A 19,939-nucleotide genomic window follows, 5' to 3' on the forward strand; every position below is an offset into this window, starting at 1 on the left:
AAGTCATTTTGTTAGCAGTGTATATTTTCAATCAATTTTGCCCAAGACTCTTGCGTTACTTAACGCACCACGCACCCTCCAAGACCTTCTCCCCAAAGAAGAAAAAAAAAACACTTTCTCTTAAATAAGTATAAAAAAAGATGTATAGACATTCTAATTTCCTTTCCAAGTGGGAAAAAGAAATACAATATGCATTATGTACAAGCAGATAAATCAGCACTTTGGTGTATAGGCTTGTTGAGAAAACGGATGAACTCAACTAATGCAAAGGATCTCCTATACCTCCTTAAAAAAAAGCATTAAGTACTGGGAAGAAGGGGGGGAAAAAAGTAAGTACTGAAGGGAGTCCATGGTTGGGATGGGGAAAATGGTGTCTGACACAGACATCAACCTAAGATATTGGTACTCCATTCAGACAGACATCAGGCTAAAAAAAATTAACAGATTTAAAAAAAGAAGAGACAGACATCAGGCTGTTGTGTGGACCAGAAGCTAGTTTACTTTGTTGCGATTCTTCACCCGACAGGACTCCTCTACAGTCCAACAAACTGAGCTTACACATTCCTAACAACAATGGCTGCCGGATGTGTTGAATAAGTGTGATAGTGCCTGGAGCAGCACTGTCAACACCACGTGCGTGCATCACTGTCAACACCACACGCGTGAACTAGTCACTTCTCAAACATGCCACCTCGCTACCTTACAACATAGTTAACCCGCTGGCTCATGACACAATGAACATGGAATGTTCCCGAATACATTCGGATACTGATCGGGATCAACACAACAGCCCGCTTTCATAAAAAAAACACAGGGCCTACTTTTTACAGTGAGATGGGGTTGTGTTATGAGAAATATTCCTAAATAGACCACCAACAGTCCAGTCGTATGTACACTAAAAGTCGGTTTGACCCAGGAGGGGGAAGTTTAGATGTAAACGTCGATGATGCACTTCTGTCCAAACGCTACCTTTACTTTGGAAAGCATAAAGTGACAAACCTCTCTAATAAAAGGTTATATGAATATTTCAGCACACAAGGGAAAACAAGTCACAACGTAGGCCACAGTGGGTGGGGGTTGGAGTTGCAAGAAGATAAACTGTAGGACGGTACTGGCCTTTCATGGCGAACCAAGAAACCCATTTTTTCCATCCAGGGTATGGCTTTGTCAGCTTGATTCCGCAGAAAACAAAAGCAGAATATACATTATGCCACTTCTCTGGTACTGTATGTATTTGGTCATCAGCTAGGGTGTGGGGGGGCTCATGAACTCATGAATAAGGGCATCTGTGAAGGTTTACTTTATTATTTATTATTATTATTTAATTTATAAATCATTTGATTGTGGGGTTTGGGTTTTCTAAAGATGGTTGACCATGAGTGAGTTGGGTGGCTGTCATGTCAGTTAATAAGGATATATGTATGTATCAGCTCAAAACACTGGCAAACACAACCCATTAATAATAAATTAATGTTTTGATTAATATTGGACAGTATTATTTCAGATACAGGTCTGTCTTGAATAAGACCAAGAGAAAGTAGTAGGCCTTTCCTTCTGCAGTGTACTCCTTGTGTTTCGCGCATGCACACTGCCGTTCACTTCCTTGTTTACGGCTCCATTAGAATGGCTCGTAACTTTAAATCTAGGGCTCTCGCCATGGTTTTGCCCAAAAAGGGCAACATTCCGTCTTCATTTCTGACTTCAGGAAGCATCTCATTTTGGAATATAAACACTTCTAGAGAGACTTTAGGTGTACCAGCATGAGGTAAGAACGGAAGATTATGACTCCCGGGTTTTGAGGGGCAACGGTAGCTTTTCAGAGTAAAATCTGCCCATCTGCTTGCTTGGCACTCTAGCGCCTTTATTCTGAAGAATTCCCCGGCAAAACTAGTGTTAAGAGACAGGTTGATGAGCTGGGCTGACTCTTGCTCTTCCCTAGAAATTCCCCTAGAGGGTGCCCTGCGGTCACTGCATGATGAGAAGCAGTACAGGCTGGGTGGGGAAGCGGTAGAGCAGGAGGATACAGTACTTGGGGTGGTTGGGTGAGTGGGTGGGTGAGTGGCACAACACAGGTGGTAGTTATTAATGCGGAAAGTTGAGCTCTGCTACCTCAGCTTTCATCTTGAAGTACTGATTGAAACGGAGGACTGCGTATCTGTGGAGAGACAAGAAATACAGATTAGGGTTACATGTAACATCCAAACGTGTACAAAATGTCGAACTGTTTCTGCATGCAACACGTTTCACACACACGCCAAAACTTTGTTCTCAGTGGTTCTCAAACATTTTCATGTCAAAGGCCCCCAATTTAAATATATTTGGCTGGACCCCCATCTGAAAGGATTGTTTGCCAGGAACCCCCCATAAAAAAAAAACATTGAAAGATTTTAATTAGGGGTGCACGATTATGAAATTATGACCAATATCCGATCTCCAATTATTTGCCGGGTCATATCTGCAGAGGCCCTAGGGGCTTGGCCCAAAGCCTGTTAATAAAGTAATCAATATAGCTATATACTCTTTTCCAAGTGTCTGTTTTCACAACTGAATGACTCATTTTTTTATGTTGTTCTAGACTAGAGGTACTAGACACTTTTGGTGTATATTGAACTCATTGAATAAAATAGGATTAAAGCCATTTCTGATACTATATTAGTTAATTCCCCCCCGGGCCCTACTTTGAGAACCACTGTGTGACCCAAAATACACCTACTGCAAAACTATGCTGTACCCGATTTGATCGTGATAGTTTATAATAGCTGACTGATAGCTAAATTGACCATCCACCTAAAAACAAAATCTATTTGCATGCGTTTATCACTAGCAGTGTGAGCACTAAAAACATATACTGTCGAGCAATAATGCATAGCTAGAGCAGAGGATAAAATGCCATTTGACCTTCCTGCGACATTTTAGTCAGAATTCCTCAATTGAAGAGCAGGTAGACTAACTACTTAGTTATTGTATTAACAAACTACCAGCCACATTGGTCAAAGGACTTTTTATTCACTGGCCAAAGTTATGGATTGCAGATTCAAACTAATAGCAATGTATGAATAAGATTCTACAACTTCAAGAGGCCAACCTACCCCAAAAAGTCAAAGTCGATTTTAGAGACCTTGGCCTGAATCAGAGCCCAGAGACCCCAGAAGAAATGAGATGCCTAAAGAAAGATGGAGAGAGAGAGACAGACAGACATGGAGACAGAGGGGGAGGAGAGACAGGGAATTAGCACATTACAAGTGCTCGCTCAAGCTTAATGTTGTTTCTAATTACCCAACACAGAGCACTCGAGCGGGGACAAGGCCGGTAATAAAATAAGCCAGCAGAAAATGCATGGTGCTATCCCTCGCCCGTCCTCCAACCAGCCCTCCTTTTTTCAATTGTAAACAAGGGTGAACAAGGCTCAGGGGAGAGACAGGTAACGATCACGTGGTATACCTCGCGACATTAATAATAGCCGTCCAGTCACATGGGCTGTGCCTCCCAGGCTGATGCAAAACGCATGTCTGCCACATGCAGAACAGGTAACACAGGTTACCTGCCACCTCCAGACAGGCGGTGTGTTTGCTGAGCCAACACATCCAACACTTAACTCCGTTCCCATTGTCCTCTGTAACAATTATAGGCCTTTAAGATGGACCTATTCTACAAGTCATACGCAAGTGGGTCACCTTCAAGAGACACCTACCTCTAAGGTTCTATGGATCAGTGAGAACATGAAATGTGCATAAGTAGGCCACTAGGCTGGAAGTAATCGTGCGTAGAAACCTTGTGTAAACAACTTTCTAAAACAACGGAGACCACAGAAAGGCTATATCTGGTGCTCCTGTGGACAGAGGATAGTAAATTCCTTAGGTACTTCGGTACACATTGGAAACAGGAACCCAATCATTATTTAGACTGGCTGTGAAAAACAAAACAGACAGATTGTGTCTGATGTCAGATTGAAGGGGTTAAAGATTCTTCAAAAATATTATACATTAAACTGGATTTACAAACTGCTGACATTAGGCGCAATCATACCATACAAGCTACTGTAAACTGATTTTTTTGTTTTACTCAATTTTATATATTTTCAATAGCTGAGAACTTTCTAAATATTTTGTTCTTTTTTGGACTATTCAGAGTCCTGCATAGAAAAAGACAGCACAGTCAAGGACCATGCCTGTAACCTGGCAATATCCTAGGTCAATACTTAAAAAGGATGCAGCTTACCGAAAAGGTCAAGTTTTAACCATTATTTTAAGCACTATGGAGAGGACATTCATTTGAATAGGTAAATATTAAATAACATTGACTAACAAAAGTGGGAGACTGGGAATAAATGGCTGCAAGAGTCTTTATTACCCAATTCAACTTCTGAATTAGATTTGATTACATTTTCTATTTCAGATTTGTGACCAAGCACATAACAGATGATTACAGAGCCAGGTAATTAGCCTAATGTATTTTTCCACAAATCTCTCTAGTTTCAAAAACTACTTTAATTCGGAACAGTTTCCATTTAGTAAAGTGTCACCAACCCAGAGGCATGTCGAGAAAATGTTTATTTAGGCAAACTTGGGCCTGTATTAGGAACCGTGATATTCATACACACAAAGCAGGATGTGCGTCAGAGTGGCAAGGAAAAATATTCTACTGGTTCTCTGGAACAGTAATATCACAGATTCACATTCTGTAGACAAGATTCTCAAGCACTGGCTGAAATATAACCACTTAAAATTGTTATACATCGTCAAATAGGCTATAGCTACAAACAACGCATTGTGACGCAATGACATAAATTAACTTGTATATCGGTATAATATCGATATACTGCGAGTGCTTAATAATGATCTGTTGTGGTATATACTCAATATCAAAGATGTACATTAGAATTGGAATGCAGTCAATGCACTCCGTTAACCCTCCCCCAAAAGGGGTAAAAAGTGTGAAGTGAGTTCTGTATTCTATGGTACTGTACAAGCCCTCCTCCCTGGTCTGTGTGTGTGTTAGGCTGCGCAACAGTAACACTTGGTGGTGAACAAACGCTATAACGCTATTTCCGTGCTCGGACGAACCCAGCCAGGGACCCAGCCAGGGATCCAGCCTGGGACCCAGCCAGGGACCCAGCCAGGGACCCAGCCAGGGACCCAGCCAGGAATCCAGCCAGGGATCCAGCCAGGGACCCAGCCAGGGACCCAGCCAGGGACCCAGCCAGGAACACATATTGCTGGGCAATGGAGTGCACCACTCAAAAAATAGATTTGACAGAATTACAGGCCTTGAGAATGTCGTCAGTAGTTTTTCCATCAGACTGCTATCTAGAATTTTGCAATTCAACATTTATGACCAGTATATTTTGGACTGGTAACTGATCAAAATATACGAAACCTTGGGACAACATGGGACAGACAGTGCATCACAGCCAGTGTATCTATGACGTAAGACTCCAAACTTAGGCAAGGTTTCAGTCCAATCCGAGCCCCATTGACTTCATTTATACATTTTAAGGTTACTAAAAAGTATAAAATATATGTGAACTAGATTTAATATGCCTAATGGCACTGTGCACAAGAAATATGGCACTGATCCAACAGAATAATCACTTAGATTAGAAGACAAGTAAGACGCGCAAACGCGGGAAGCGAACGCAGCTCGTAAATTGCAATAACAACAATTAGAATAAATTACGTACTTTTTGTTTCTTTTTAGTTAGTAATTTTTTTAAGTTTTCTACTGTGTGTGTGTGTGTGTGTGTGTGTGTGTGTGTGTGTGTGCTACAGCTGCGCCCTCTGGTGGCGGGCGGGTGGTGTCACAGCGGGACAGACACACACACACACACACAGACATGATCTGCAGGGTCTCATAGTTAGTGCTCACTGCATTCGCAATCACTGCGTTCGCAATAATCTTTAGTGCAGCCCTATCATAGACGTTACCAATGAATCTGGAGTGGTAAACCAATATACCTCAACCAATAAACAACTAGAAAGGGACTATTTTCAAAAAAGCATGTACATAAGAGAAAGCCTATGCTTCTGCCAGTATACCAATTTCAGCCCATCATGTTTTGAATTTTGATCAATTGGTATTTTGTGCAATATATTGGCGAGACAGCATGGTCAGTACCCAGTTAGTAGTATAGTATGTAGATGGAAAAGGAGTACATGTTTTCCAGTAATAGATTATACTTTTATTATAATATTTGGTTAGCATTAATTGGCTACTGATTTCAGGTCTGGGAATAAACAGGCGTACTACATATTTTATTTACATTTCGTATTTTGTTATGCATGTACAGTAGCCAATAGATTTCTATTTCGATCTGATCGTAATCACGTTGAATTAGGCCCATTATTTAAGTAACATTGTAATGTAAACTGCTATGTGTAACATTACTGATGCTCACCAGGGTAAAATGGTTGACTTGAACATAGAGGACCTCAACCTCTCTGTCGGTGACATCGCTGGCCTGGCCCTTATGCTCCTTGTAGGCCTCCAGGTAGGACCGGAGCCACTCCAGCTGGAAGGTCCTTCCTGGGTAGTGGCTGTAGTCAACCTCGTTCAAGCCTGGAAGACACAGCACACACACACACAGCACGCGCAGAGCCACAAGCACACACACACACAGTGCGCGCAGAGCCACACACACACACACACACACGGTTTAGGAGGCGCCATAAAATCATATTTTTTTGCAGGATCACACACACGCACAATCGCACATGTGTGCCCGCAGGCATGCGTTCCTGTAGAACTGCAGTAGGCTACCCAATACCACTGCTGTAGTCTAGTACAGAGATTAGTTGTTGGTAGGGTAACTACTTAAGGAAACAATAGCCAGCACTAGGCACACGGCATCTGATGCGCAACCCAACCCCCACCTGGTCTCTCCATTCAGTAGAGTGCGTTGGTGCGGTTAGTTTCTCCACTTTGTTTTCATGGGAATGATTGCAACTGAACATAGACAGAATACTGCTGAAAAGTGAGTTTGAGTTTCGAAAGGTTTTCAAAAGTGTTTCAGAAGCCATAATCAGGATAGCCTAATCTGATCACCATAGCACTGACACACTGATTTTACACATTAAACCCTGGTTCATCATTGATTTCACTTAATTCAAATATCAGCAAATTGTTCAGACCATAAGGAGAATGTGATATGCATAATAAGAGTACTATGTTAATGTTGTGTTTAGATGTTATTAATAATCTGGCTTGGCACACAACCGGTGCGCATACGTCGTCAAAATGTTTTCTGCGTGTTAGATCAAAGATGTGATGTTAATGTCCTGTAAGAAGACTTAGAAATAAAACTAGTGTTGACTAATCATTACATGTAGCTCTTATTTTGAAGAGGCTTTCAGGTACGCCATAAATGCTTCTGCGCAAAGGCTAGTAAAATGAGCAGGGAAATGTGTTCTGGAATGAAGTCTTACGCCAGGGCTCCACTGGGCGCGTCTGCGTCGCGTCTCCGTCAGCGTCGGGAATGTGCCCTTTTAATCAATGGAGGGTAGCTCCACTTCCCGCGTTGCGTCGCGTCTCCATAAAATTGAACCGGTTCGTTTTTTGACGCACGCACGCGTGACGCACGCGTGACGCAACGCGCCCAGTGGAGCCCTGGCGTTAGGATCAACCTAACAAATTGGTCCCGTTAAGATCACATTAGTGTCATAAATGTTACTGGTCACACGTTATTAACAACTTACCAGCAAACTCGTTGAAATGGTTCCCAATGTCATAGGCTTGGTAATTGTAGCCTGCGTACTCGTAGTCAATGAACTTTACATTACCTGGAAAGAGAGGGAGCCTTGTTTAGAAGGAGACACAGGAAGAAGAAGTAAAAAAAATGTTGCGATATCGCTTTGATAACTCAATCTCTAGATTGTCATCTGACATACTGATGGAATGGCTGTGTAGTACTAGTTAGTTAGCCTTATGTGGCTGTCTAGTTAGCCTTATGGCTGTTTAGTTACCCTTTGGCTTTCTAGTTACCCTTTGGCTTTCTATTTACGGTAGACTTATACATGTAAAGAGTAAGTGTTTGCATTTTGAGGGAGAAATGAAACTGCATAGTACAGTAGTGACACAGAAAGGAGAAATAAGACAAGCTTTTACATGAAGAGGCACCAAAATAAATATAACTTTTGACTTGTCACACATGCACAAAGATGGGTCTGGTTGATGACACACACCGTGCAGATAGAACGCCCAACATCATAGCCATTTAGAGTGAAAGCTTGCTTTTGTTAATAGGACAATGATTTGAATACCACTTGCATGCTCTTTTTATGTTTTGCTTCATTCTAATACTAGGAAGACAGAGAGTTCCAATAAGCCTTGAAGTGCTAATTCACTTTGGTACTTTTTTGGTCTCTTATATTTATGCATTTATGATGGTTGCAAATAGGAAATGATGCAAGACAAATACTGATATAATTTGTATTTGTAGATGTCTCCCAAGATGTTTATAAAAGTATATTTTTCGAGCAGGTAGCGGAAAATGCCAATGTTGAAGGGTGACAAATACTAATAAAAAATATATATTGAGGCATTCCAGCCAAAGTGAAAGACCACTCTAAGCTTTACCATTGTAGGACATAAAAACAGATGGGTGTGAGACAAGCAAGATTGAGTGACCAACGTGTCGCCCAGGGAACCACCCCATGGGAAGTCTGAATAAATGACCTTATTCAGGGGAGAATGAGCAAAGCATGAAAAGAAAGACACATATCGTGGGGTAGTAAAAGGGAGACAATGATGTTTGCTTTGGTTTCACTCAGACCTTTAAAGGAAATCAGTGTGGTCATGCCATTTGACTAAGGATAACATTGTGTGGAAGAGGTGGAAAAAAACAAAGGGAAAGGGAATGAGGGGGGAAGACAGTGACATTGAGAGATACTTGATAGCACAAAGAGCTCCAAAAATATTTGTGCAGGGACATTCAGTTTGATATTTTACCTCCAGTCTACTTTACTCTCACCATTAACATTTATATCTAATGTTATCACATACCCAGATTTAATTTAACCTACGTGGGAGTGGAAAAAAGGACAGAGGTGGTGGTAAGCTTGCACAAGCTAAAGTTATTAGCTAACCAATCAACACAAGCTCAAGTGCCACAGGCTGTTATCGCAAGCAACTATGCTTGTTGTAGAATTTTTGGGACCAAACACAGTTGCTGCGAATGGCACAGTAGAATTCATGGCTGAGAAGAAAGTTCAACTCAGGGGTGCCCAAAAGGTAGATCACGATCTACCAGTAGATCACAAAGGCTGTGCATGTAGATTACATGACATGCCCCTAAATAATATTTAATTTAAATAAAACAATTTTTGGCATCTGCCAAGATATTTCCATAAATTGACTTGATTGACTGACATAAAAAGTGCCTGTCAGCTCAAACCCATAATGCAATACTTTGCTGCGCACAAATGTTGGTAGATTACAAAACTCTACCTATTCCATTTCCCCCCTTTCCCATTCCAAGTGCATTTGTCTTAAATGTAATGCCAGCACCGCTATTCCAAAGCCATTTTCAGCAATGGTATTATGTTTTCGGTGGGTAGATCTTGTTGAGCTGGTCATTTTGAAAGTAGCTCTCAAGTCCAAAAAGTGTGGGCATCCCTAGTAGAGTATCTGTGAGCAAAGGAAACAAAACACAGAGGGGAAAATAGCCACCTTTCAGATCACAGAATGGCAGCCAGCAGCAGCTGCCGTGTTTTCAGCCAACTTCCTCTCCACACTGTTGTGGAAATTGTACTGTGAGACTACTAATCCTAGTGGGATTTCGTGTGCAAGGGTAGTTCTTTGTTTCAAGTAAGATCAAATGCTATTTTCTCAATGATTTTGTAACAAATAAGGCTATGGGTATGTGATAATTGTATGGCCGAGCATTCGTGGTTGACCTTGTTAACCAACTTCAGGCAATACCTGCCTATGACTTGGTCTGACACACCACCAGCCTTGGTGGGGGTTCCAAGCTATAAATGGCATTAAATAGGGGTCAGTAGCCTCTGCATGTCAAACGGTCCTTTTCAAATGGGGTCTTGCCCTGATCATTAATTTCAGGGCAAGACCTCGACCTCACGTGTGCCGACTCGGCCCCCAGCCTGGTACCGTAGTCAAAATATGGCCCTCGAGGAAAATCTATTGGGGAACCCTGATGTAAATGTAGTCTGGAGGGAATATATCAATAAATGAAAGCTGCTTAATCTTGATGCATGTATCTGACAATACAGTATCAATGAAAAGCAGAGTGAAGTATTGGAATAGTGTAAAAAGATGTTCTCAAAATACAAAGCCTTACTCATGCAGAACAAACTTAAGTCTGATTTAAACTCAGTTGTGCGCCAGTAACGCACAACAGAAATAACAACTCTACAAGCTCACAAAGTGTACAACACTTTGTGAGCTTGCAGATCACCATTGTCAATTTGTCTCTGCATGTCACGAAACGCAGTATAAATTAGACATTGTAGCTCAGGGTTTACAAGTGGCATTCACATTGGACATTTGAACTTTTGAAGCACCATACACACATACATTCCCAATTGAACTTCTGTTCTCTCTGACAATGTTCTGTTTTTCCATAAGTTTGAGCTAGCATTATGGAACAGAGTAGAGTGGTTGTTCGTTTTGATTTTTTTCAAGTGGTGCTGTAGTATTTAAAAAAATACACTTTGAGGTGGGTTACCAGCCGGCTTGTAGGTCCTAGCGGGACACAACTCAACACCTCCGGTCAGTGGCTATTGCCCCCCTGTGCAGCAGACGAAAAGGTTGGGGCAAACACATGTGTCACACATACACAAGCTCACTCTCTCCTCTCGCGCACGCATCTTTCCTTCATGCATTTGTTCTCACACAGTGTTGCAACATCAGGCACAGCTGCCAACCTCTTTTTACTTTCCTTTCCCCTTATGCACTCTCACACACTCACGCACACACACTTCCCCTTTTCATGGCACGCCCCCTCCAGTGGCTCATTTTCATTGGTCAACATTTAGCCCAATGGCGTGACGCGTTCTGGTTTTATGCAAATGACAGGGGCTTCCTGCCTGTGAGGCTGTGACTGAACTGCAGGTTTCGCGGCCTTGGACAAAAGGGCGTTTTGTTTTTATATATTATTTTCATTGTTTTTTTTAACCATTATCTGGCTTTAATCAGAGAGATAAACAAAACCAGCTTGTAAGCGAGGCTGAGAGAGATGGTGTGTGGGAGGACACTCCCTGTTTTGTGGACTATGTGAACTCATGTTTTAGGTCTGATTATTATTTATTATGTCTTGGTTAGAGTACTTTAAAATACCCTATGTTGTTTGTACACGTCTTTAAACAGCATAAATGGACAGTACATTTTAAATCACATTTATTTTCACAAAGAAAAGCGATCAAGGCACACAAAAACAAAACAAAACAAAAAAAACTTTTATTGCATTGGCTAATGCATGGCAAGTAGGGATGTTAATAGTTAAACGTTAATCAATTAATCGCTGTTAAGAAATTAGTCGGTAGTCGTTAACAGTTGATAACTAATCGTAATTAATAGAAAATTACGCGGTCAAATCATTGGGTGGTTTTCTGTGAATGTAATGCTGTCTGAGTGTGTGTGGCCGAGGAACGCACATACAAAGATGCCATTGCCTGGCCCTGTATCGTCAATGGTCAAATAAATATTTGATTAAGGAATATAATATGCCTTTGGTATTATTTCTGTATATCAGCAGAAATGTAGATTTGTATGTTACAAAAACGGCGCTTATCAACTAAGCGGTTAATCGATCGATAACCTTATATTATCAAACCTCATTATCAAAACGTATCAATTAACTATTAATGCATTAATCGATAATTCATATCCTAGTGGCAAGAAAGTAAAGAAATGCACCTACTGATCGGGGTGACTAAACATTAGTGAGGAACAAACACCTTCGTTAGGAGTTAGGACAAATCATAAGCTCATGGGCATTTCATCAAAAAACATGCTTCTCCATTATTCAATTAATAAAAACAGTAATCAATGGAATAATCACTAAGATAATCAATATTTACAGCTCTAGCTTTAACCGCTTTAAACTGAAAATAGAATCTAATAAAAATGAAAGAGTAGACAGAATTCTCTCTCAGTATGTCAGTATTATTATTATCTCCCTCTACTTCCCATGTGGTTTTGTCGAGACAGGAAATTGTGGCTCCTCGCCTCACGCTAACAAACGAGTGGTTTGTAGCTCAGCCTGCAACAGCTGAGCCGTACTCTGTTGAAGAGCAAGGTGACTAAAGGGTGTATCTGTGGGCGGCGGGGTGCTGGTGGATCAACTGTGTGAAGCTGTCCCTGTGTGTTCACATGGCGCCCATCCACATACTCTGGAATGAATGGATTAATTATGGCTTGGACATTGTGGCGTCCATGCCATTGTGGTGTCTTTCAGTCATGTGTAGGAGGTGTGGCCTGCTTGTGTATTGTGTCGAGTGTTGTGGACGACGATAAATTGCATGAGGAAAACTCAAGAACTAGGTCTCTGTTCAAATTAATCTCTCTGCAGACAGGATACGATCTCCTGATCTCTGCTTTTTTTGGTCCCTAGTGGGGATGACATACATCCTGCGCAGTGATCACTATTGGCTAGTCCAGGGGTTCTCAACCTGGGGGTCACCAGATCATTAAAATATATATATTTTTTGCAAATGAAAATGGAAATTAAGAGTTCACATAGTACACAGTACATGCATAATCTTTCCTTAACGATTATATCTGGTCAAAAAGGTAGCACAAGAATGTATTAAATGGCAGACAAAGTACTCACATTTCCATTTATTTATTGGCACACACCAATAAGGAACGCGTTTCGGCTAGGAGCCTTCATCAGAGCATTGTTATTAGATATATTTTTATGTTGTATTTTCTCTCTATTATTAAGGTTATTGTAGCTGTCAATTTGTATTGGGGGGCAGGGGCGGGGGTCCCCAGCCAAAGGGGTTGAGAACCCCTGGGCTAGTCCAAACATTCTCTACCAATGCACTGCAGAGAAGAAGACAAGTTAGTGTGTACTTTTACTTTACTTTTTTTTTTTTTGTGGCTTTCGCCTTTATTTTATATTTTTTTTATGGAGGGACAGACAGTATTTTACATTTTAAGGATTCAGCTGGTGCTATGCTATACCCAGCAGGGCTAAATGCAGTGTAGAAGAACGTGTTCCATCACCATCATTGCCACTGCCAGTAGCCTAACATCAAGGGGCACTGTAGGGACAGAGATGAATCTGAGAGGAATACATAGAGGTACATGGAGCTCATTTTAACCAGGTTGGGCTGGTCAGCCACAGCCTCGGCTGTCTCTCCTAGGGAAGAAAAGCTGGACAAAAGCAGCTAGGATAATGGCCCCCTCCCCTCATCATGACTGGTCCAGACAAGGGGGGATTGACAGCTCTCTAAGGGCGCGTTCGGAAATAGCACACTGTGCAATGCAAACTAATAGGCGAGTGCACTCCCGGTGCACATTTTGGAACGCACCATAATCATCTTCCCAAAAACATCTCCAGCCTATCCCCGGTTATATAACCAGCCTTTAACCTGAGGGAAATCCCTCCCACTTGTCTGTTGGGTGACTGAAGTTGAACTTGTTGGACCTTTAACTGCCGTTTAGAAAGAATGTCAGTGCTAGGAATTGCATTCACAACATAAAATTTAAAAAGAATCATGTACTTTCAGGGAAACTCAACGTTGCAAATGCAATTCATTCCCTCGCTTAGCGGAACTGATGTAATGGCTTGGCTGCGATGAGCAGTGGTGCACACTCAAGTTGGTGATCATACAATTTGAACAGACGAATTTCTGCATTTTAGCAGGAAGGCATTATTTTCCATTAAATTACAACAGAACATGATAAAAATGTATGATGCCTTCATTTTTCATATCATTTCAAACTAATACACTGATGCAACAAATAGCCTCTTACGGCAACTGTTGATGCTTTTTCAGCATATCTCAGGAACAAATGGCAGCTGCCTGTGGCAACAGGTAGCGTGCATCGATTTAAAATCAACATATGTTCCATCTGTTCAAATTGTATGGAAATAACTTGGCATGCGGTAAGCATGGTAAGTAATGAAGTGTGGTAGAAATGTATTCCTACCTGAGTCAAGGTGCCAAATGCAGTCTACATTACAACACAATGCAGTTGCAGGGTATAGTGATATCTAGTACAGTTATGTCTTGCACCCATGCTGTGCATACTCACCTGCGTGCTGGTTGTAAATGATATTCTTGCAGAGCAGGTCATTGTGGCAGAGAACCACGGGGGAGCCCAGCATCGACAGGCTTTGCTGGAGCCACACCAGCTCCTCTGTGAGGCGCTGCCGACTCGGCACCTCCGTGATCAACCTGCAGCGAGAGGTAGTGAGGGTTAAACGATTCGAAATGACAAGAGTGAACAAACGGAAGACGAGCCGGTTTGAATCATCAGTTGAGGGATGGGGTGGGGGTTGTAATTTAACAGAGAGCAAGGGCATTCATTTGTTTTTATGGACAGATTAATCTCATGTTGTATGAAACTATGAATAGTCTTTGAAACACTCGAAATGAGCACTTTGTGCTGCTGCTACTACAAGACTAGTGAATGTGTGCGTCTTACTCTTATGGGAGGGAACACACTCAGCACAGTGAACTGCGGGTGTGCTCTGCTCCGGTTACAGAGTAGACAGGAGATGGGCAGGGAGACGCCTCTTCATGAATTGAATACTCAGGACCCCAATGGAAACAAGCCATAGTTCTGTCTTGGTTCAATCCTTTTAGCATTGCATTCGTATTAAACTGTACTCACGCTTTTTTTTTTGCAAACTGTTTCAATTCAACCGCTTCAACAGTATTCAATCAGGCTCATAAAACTATGTTGTAGCAGAGATTACCGAGACGAATTCACAAAACCATTACAAAATAGTGAAAATACCAGTGCCAGAGAAAAATAATGTGAAATGAGGTGTTAAGTCACTGGACCCAGGTGGCAAGTGGAAGGTGTATTCTACTGACCTGGAGGGTTCAAAAAGCACGTGATCAATGTAATGTCAACTCCTCCTGCTATACTACGACAGTTCTTAAGAACGGAGGAGGTTAGGAGGTACACTACAAACCTCTATAATCCCTCCCTGAGGGACTACAGCACAAACTCAAACACAGCAGTAGCAGCAGCACACACAATAGTCACCGTGTCTAATAATAGTAATAGTGACAGACAGTATGTCAAATCAGTCTGTTAAATCATATCGGAGGTTGATGTAAACATTCAACATCCATATGATTAAATAACAGTATACAGTGGGTGAAACGTTGAACTTCAAACTGTTTGTCCTTGGAGGAATTTGTTTCCACAAGCCGAAGTTTGACCTCAGTCTGACTATGACGACAGCGTTACACTGACTCAAGATACACAGAGGCCTTATCGATAGGTGGGCAATAAAATCATGAGCACACTTACTTACTATGTTTATGAATGGAACCCTGCCCTGCACCTTTAAACATGTGCGGCTTGTGCGCATCAACTAGCAGTAAACAGTGCCGTCACTTGTAACATATGGATGTGGAGACGTGGAGTTGCTTCGAACATTGACTCATCGATAAGGAACATTAAGGTCATAGTTATTCATTGTGTGAAAGGTCACTCGGAAGTCGGGACATAAACAAACAATGTTTTGCAGGCAAAGCCAGTTGGCTGATGAAATTAGAGTTTCTTGTTCTAGTGTTTCCTTAATCAGGTTTATTGCGGAAGCTCGAAAAAAGAAAAGGGGACAAAAATCCATTCGTTGTTCCATCATGATGTCGCTAAGTTAACAACACGTGATTATTTTTAATGATGGTAACATTTCTACGTTTGTCAACTCATGTTGACATGCTAGAAATTATTGACCATCTCAAAGGGGCAAAAAAAAAAAAAAACAGCCCGAGACGGAGATTTTAAGCCAAATGAAAACTTGCCAATTACTTGGGTGGCTACTTGGTATGTTCTTACCTTGTGTTCTGCTCAGGGTCCTGGAAGTACTTGGGGATGAGGGCGAAGTATTTGCCCATCTTCAGCCAGAGGTCAGACTGGGGAACCCAGCCATTGTGGGCATGAATGGCATGGTACTTTGCCAGCTGCCTTGCTATGAGCCTGAGGGAGGAGGACGAGTTGGCAATGGCAACAAGAATATTTAATTAATTTGGTGCAAAAGGAAATGGGAAGATGCAGCTGACATGGCGATATAAAAACGGAAATGTATACCGGTACTTTGTTGAACATTGTCACTGCACGGCACACAATAGCCGATCTACAAGCTTGACACGTTGTGAGCTTGTAGACAGGCATGTAATACCTGCGCAACAGAGCATAAATCAGGCATAAGGGCTGGTGCACATACTTATATAAGTGTGTGCGCGTGTGTGTGTGTGTGTGTGTGTGTGTGTGTGTGTGTGTGTAGTCATGTGTCTGGGTGTGACTCCGCACTTAAGCATGCATGTACATTACAGTATGGATGGCCTTAGCGTTTTCAGACAAGATCAGAAGCTCAGTTCCCTTACAAATCCTCATTGACTCATTAAATCATCAAAGAGAACTGCTTGGCCTTGTTGCATTATGTACCATACCGGTTAATCTACAAATTATTAATTTAATAATAGTAATTCATTGATATTTTGTTTCCTTCTTGCAAAATTATCCTTAGTTAGTTGGTCCAATATTAATACACACCGGAAGCATTTTTAATGCAAATAATTCACCTGAATTTCTCTGTATGCATTTATTACAAACATATACTTGCTGGTGATTTCCGTATTATTTATTCCTCATGCTCCCGGTGTGTAAAAACCTTTACTAAAACAGTGTTTCTCAAAATGCTGTCCAGGGACCCACAAGGTTCCTTGAAGGAGTTACAGGTCTGTAACTCTAAAGGCCTATTCATAGTCTGGATTTTCAGTGGTGAGGTGACCACCGCTCCAGTGGTGAGCTGACCACCAGAGCTGAAATAACGTTGAGCGGTGGTGAGTAAAAACAGAGAGAAGGGCTGGAGCGGTGGCAGTGGTTTGCTCTTCACCGCGGCTCGTGACGTCTTGTTGTAGTAACCACCAAAAATCCAGACTATGTATGAGCCTTAAGCGCCCTTTTTCACCGGGGTTGAACCGGTTCCGTTCTTTTTTTTAACCAAATGAACTGCTAGAGCCGTAAAAAACCTTCTCATATGGGGGTTCTTGGCATATATTTTTCAAATGGAGTGGAGGTCCGCGGGTTAATTAGTGTCAATTTTGGAGTCCTCGACATGAAAAAGTTTGGGAACCACTACACTACGTCCATGATGTGTGGACAATATATTTGTCTGTTCTTCTACCTGAACAAAGGCTCGCCACGGATGTCCTCAGGCTCCAGGGCCCTTCCCTGCAGGAACTCATAACATAGGCCGTTGTTGAAGGTGCAGTAGAGGCGTGGGGCACAGCGATGAGCCTGGAGCACCCGGAAGCTCTTCACCTCATTCTCCCGGTCCACTAACAGCTCCGTCTTGTTGCCGTAGATACGAACCAGTACCACATCTTTCATACCTCCTCCGACATAGCAGCCCAGCAGTTTGTTGGTGATCCCATCTGTGAAGAACTACACAGAAAGGAAGGGGTTGAAAGTGGAGGGTTGGTTATTGTACAGGTAGTATTTAACCACTAAGAGCCCTATATACTTCCATCTTTATGTTGGGGACCTTTTAGGTCGCTATTGAATATATGTTTGAGTATTTTCACCTAGCACAATGACATGGCCAAAAGGTATGTCAGGTTGAAAGCAGTTGAAGACATAATTAGGCTGATGTTTAAAATAGTTTGCCTAAGGCCTATACAGGAGGCCGTTCTTCTATATTGTCCTCTTTAAATCACTGAACCGAACGGCCTCTATTGTTCTGTGCAAGTTCCGACTCGATTTGGGTTCTGGCAACAGACTAAAGTGAATGTAGCCATGGAAATGAAGGCTTGTCTGGGTTGATTTAAGCTGAATTGTTCCCCTGGTGGGACTGGGAACATTTTCGGGGGGGGAGTGGGGCGGTCCAACATTCCGAACCTAATCGTTCACACTATTGGGGATAGACTAACGGCGATGACAGGAATGGCAGGAATTTTATTTTGTAAAATGAACCAATGACAGTCCTTTGCTGACCTCTCATTGTTTGTGACCATTGATGAATACAAGCAAAGGGGTAGGGCCTGTGACCCACCACATCACCTCCCCTGTGTTTATGAAGAGGGGCGACGCCCCCCTTACCCCCCACATACAGACCCCCTATGTATTTGTATAACCACATCAAGACAGTGACTCTTCGAGTGTGCATCACTCTTGTCTTGAGTCATATGTTGTAGCCTGCTGCCCGAGTCTGACACGACAACATGGCAAGTTGGCAAGTTAGCAACAAGTGAAGTCACATGACCTTAAGGAGATCATGGGACTCATGCAAAACGTCATGCAAATTCATATCTCTATCAGAGTTGGCCTTGTGCGTGCGTGCATGCGTGTGTGTGTGTGTTCAGTGTTGCTTCCTTGAGAAAGGTCCTAGGTTTACTGGGCTAGTATGTATTTCATGGACACAGAGTACACCAACCCAAGATGACACACACTCGGATGCAACTTCTTCCATTCCTCCTACCCTACCACCACCTCCCCACCCCCACCCATCCAATGCATGAACTGCAGAAGTCACATAGCCTACACAGCAAAATCCAGTAACCAATCTGGAACTTATTAACTACTGAATACCGATGTATGACTGAAAAGCACTAAGCATTTACTTTGCAGACAGTAGAGTTGATAATAAGGCTTCATTCATACATTTGTATGTTAAGAGGTCGCAGCAGGGTGTTTACTGTTTGGGTTGTATGTGAAGGTTGAAAGGTCTGTACACTCTGATCGGTACATGTACCAGAGTTGATATATGGCACTGAAGGCATATATTATATGCCTTCAGAGGTCGCTGTGTGTGAGTGTGTGTGTGTGTGTGTGTGTGTGTGTGTGTGTGTGTGTGTGTGTGTGTGTGTGTGTGTGTTGCGCTGTGTGAAATTCCACTGGCTGCCGGTCACGAAGCAGCAAAGTTGGCGCAGCTCATATTGTAAAAGGAGCCGCCTGGTTCTCCACGACATTATGTAACTGCATAGTAACTAATACCTGCTCTTGAGCCGTATAATTCGTCATATGACTAATGGCGAACATAGCCGATCTACAAGCTTGACTCAGCTTGTGTAGATATATGGATATTTTAGGAAAATATTTGAAAATCAACACCTCTGGGGAAAAAAACATAGGGAGGCCGGATTAGAAGCTGTTAAATGAAATAGAGAGCAGTCATGTGAGGGCAAGGCGCACTTCTCAAATAAATGAATGAAATAAATAAAGGATACCTTTATTTTAACCTCGGAGGGTTTCCAATTGGGTCTCAGGCTCTTGATGAGTGCCAGTGCACCGTGTCTGTAGTCGTTCTCGTCCATCGTCACATCTATCTTCGGCACCGCCGGAGCCTCGTCGGGGACATGGATGTAGTTGGCCATTTTGTGAACAATTAATGTATATCTATTTGTGAATGTATAAATATATCCACGATATAAAGATGCGTTCTGTGTTGCCGGTGTCAGAAATATTATAGAAGGCTGGTTGTCTTGGGAGCGGAGTTTTAAAGTGTTCTGCGATGCAAGCAGGCAACGCCTCTCTCTATCATACACATTACACAGAACAGTCGCCGACGCCGTTGCATGCTGGTAAATGGCCGATGACTCACTCGGAGGAAGCGCTCGTTCTGTGTCCTCGGTGGGCCAGGTCGGGCGCTCTGCATGCAAGTCATGATGCAAGTACTAGCAATTTAACCATAACCACCGCAACCGCTCCACTGGTGTACCCTGGAGTGGAATTCAATCGCGATACTGTTACTGTTTTCCCCTTTTCTTTTTTTTTACGTCTTTTTTTCACGTCG

General features: G+C 42.3%; 1 protein-coding gene across 1 annotated transcript; it reads right to left on the reverse strand.

Annotated features, from left to right (window-relative positions):
• Nucleotides 1-1,362: 1,362 nt before the first annotated feature.
• Nucleotides 1,363-19,679, reverse strand: etnk1 (ethanolamine kinase 1). The gene is made up of 8 exons (XM_083757442.1): nucleotides 19,374-19,679; nucleotides 17,333-17,592; nucleotides 15,982-16,122; nucleotides 14,218-14,360; nucleotides 7,692-7,775; nucleotides 6,395-6,555; nucleotides 3,090-3,163; nucleotides 1,363-2,155 (listed from the first exon to the last, which is right to left on the reverse strand). The coding sequence occupies exons 1-8, from the start codon at nucleotides 19,518-19,520 to the stop codon at nucleotides 2,083-2,085; spliced, it is 1,083 nt and encodes a 360-aa protein (XP_083613568.1). The 5' UTR covers nucleotides 19,521-19,679; the 3' UTR covers nucleotides 1,363-2,082.
• Between the last annotated feature and the right edge of the window lie 260 nt (nucleotides 19,680-19,939).

The sequence above is a fragment of the Protomyctophum parallelum genome, assembly GCF_964188405.1.
Source record: "Protomyctophum parallelum genome assembly, chromosome: 22".
Lineage (NCBI taxonomy): Eukaryota > Metazoa > Chordata > Actinopteri > Myctophiformes > Myctophidae > Protomyctophum > Protomyctophum parallelum.

Bases quoted from the DNA above. Each gene is read 5' to 3' on its own strand.
- etnk1 (XM_083757442.1), bottom strand. From the start codon at position 19,520: ATGGCCAACTACATCCATGTCCCCGACGAGGCTCCGGCGGTGCCGAAG. The intron at 17,593-19,373 runs GTATCCTTTATT...CTTTCTGTGTAG, and splicing joins CCTCCGAGGTTAAAATAAAG to TTCTTCACAGATGGGATCAC. The intron at 6,556-7,691 runs GTAAGTTGTTAA...TGTGTCTTCCAG, and splicing joins CCATTTCAACGAGTTTGCTG to GCTTGAACGAGGTTGACTAC.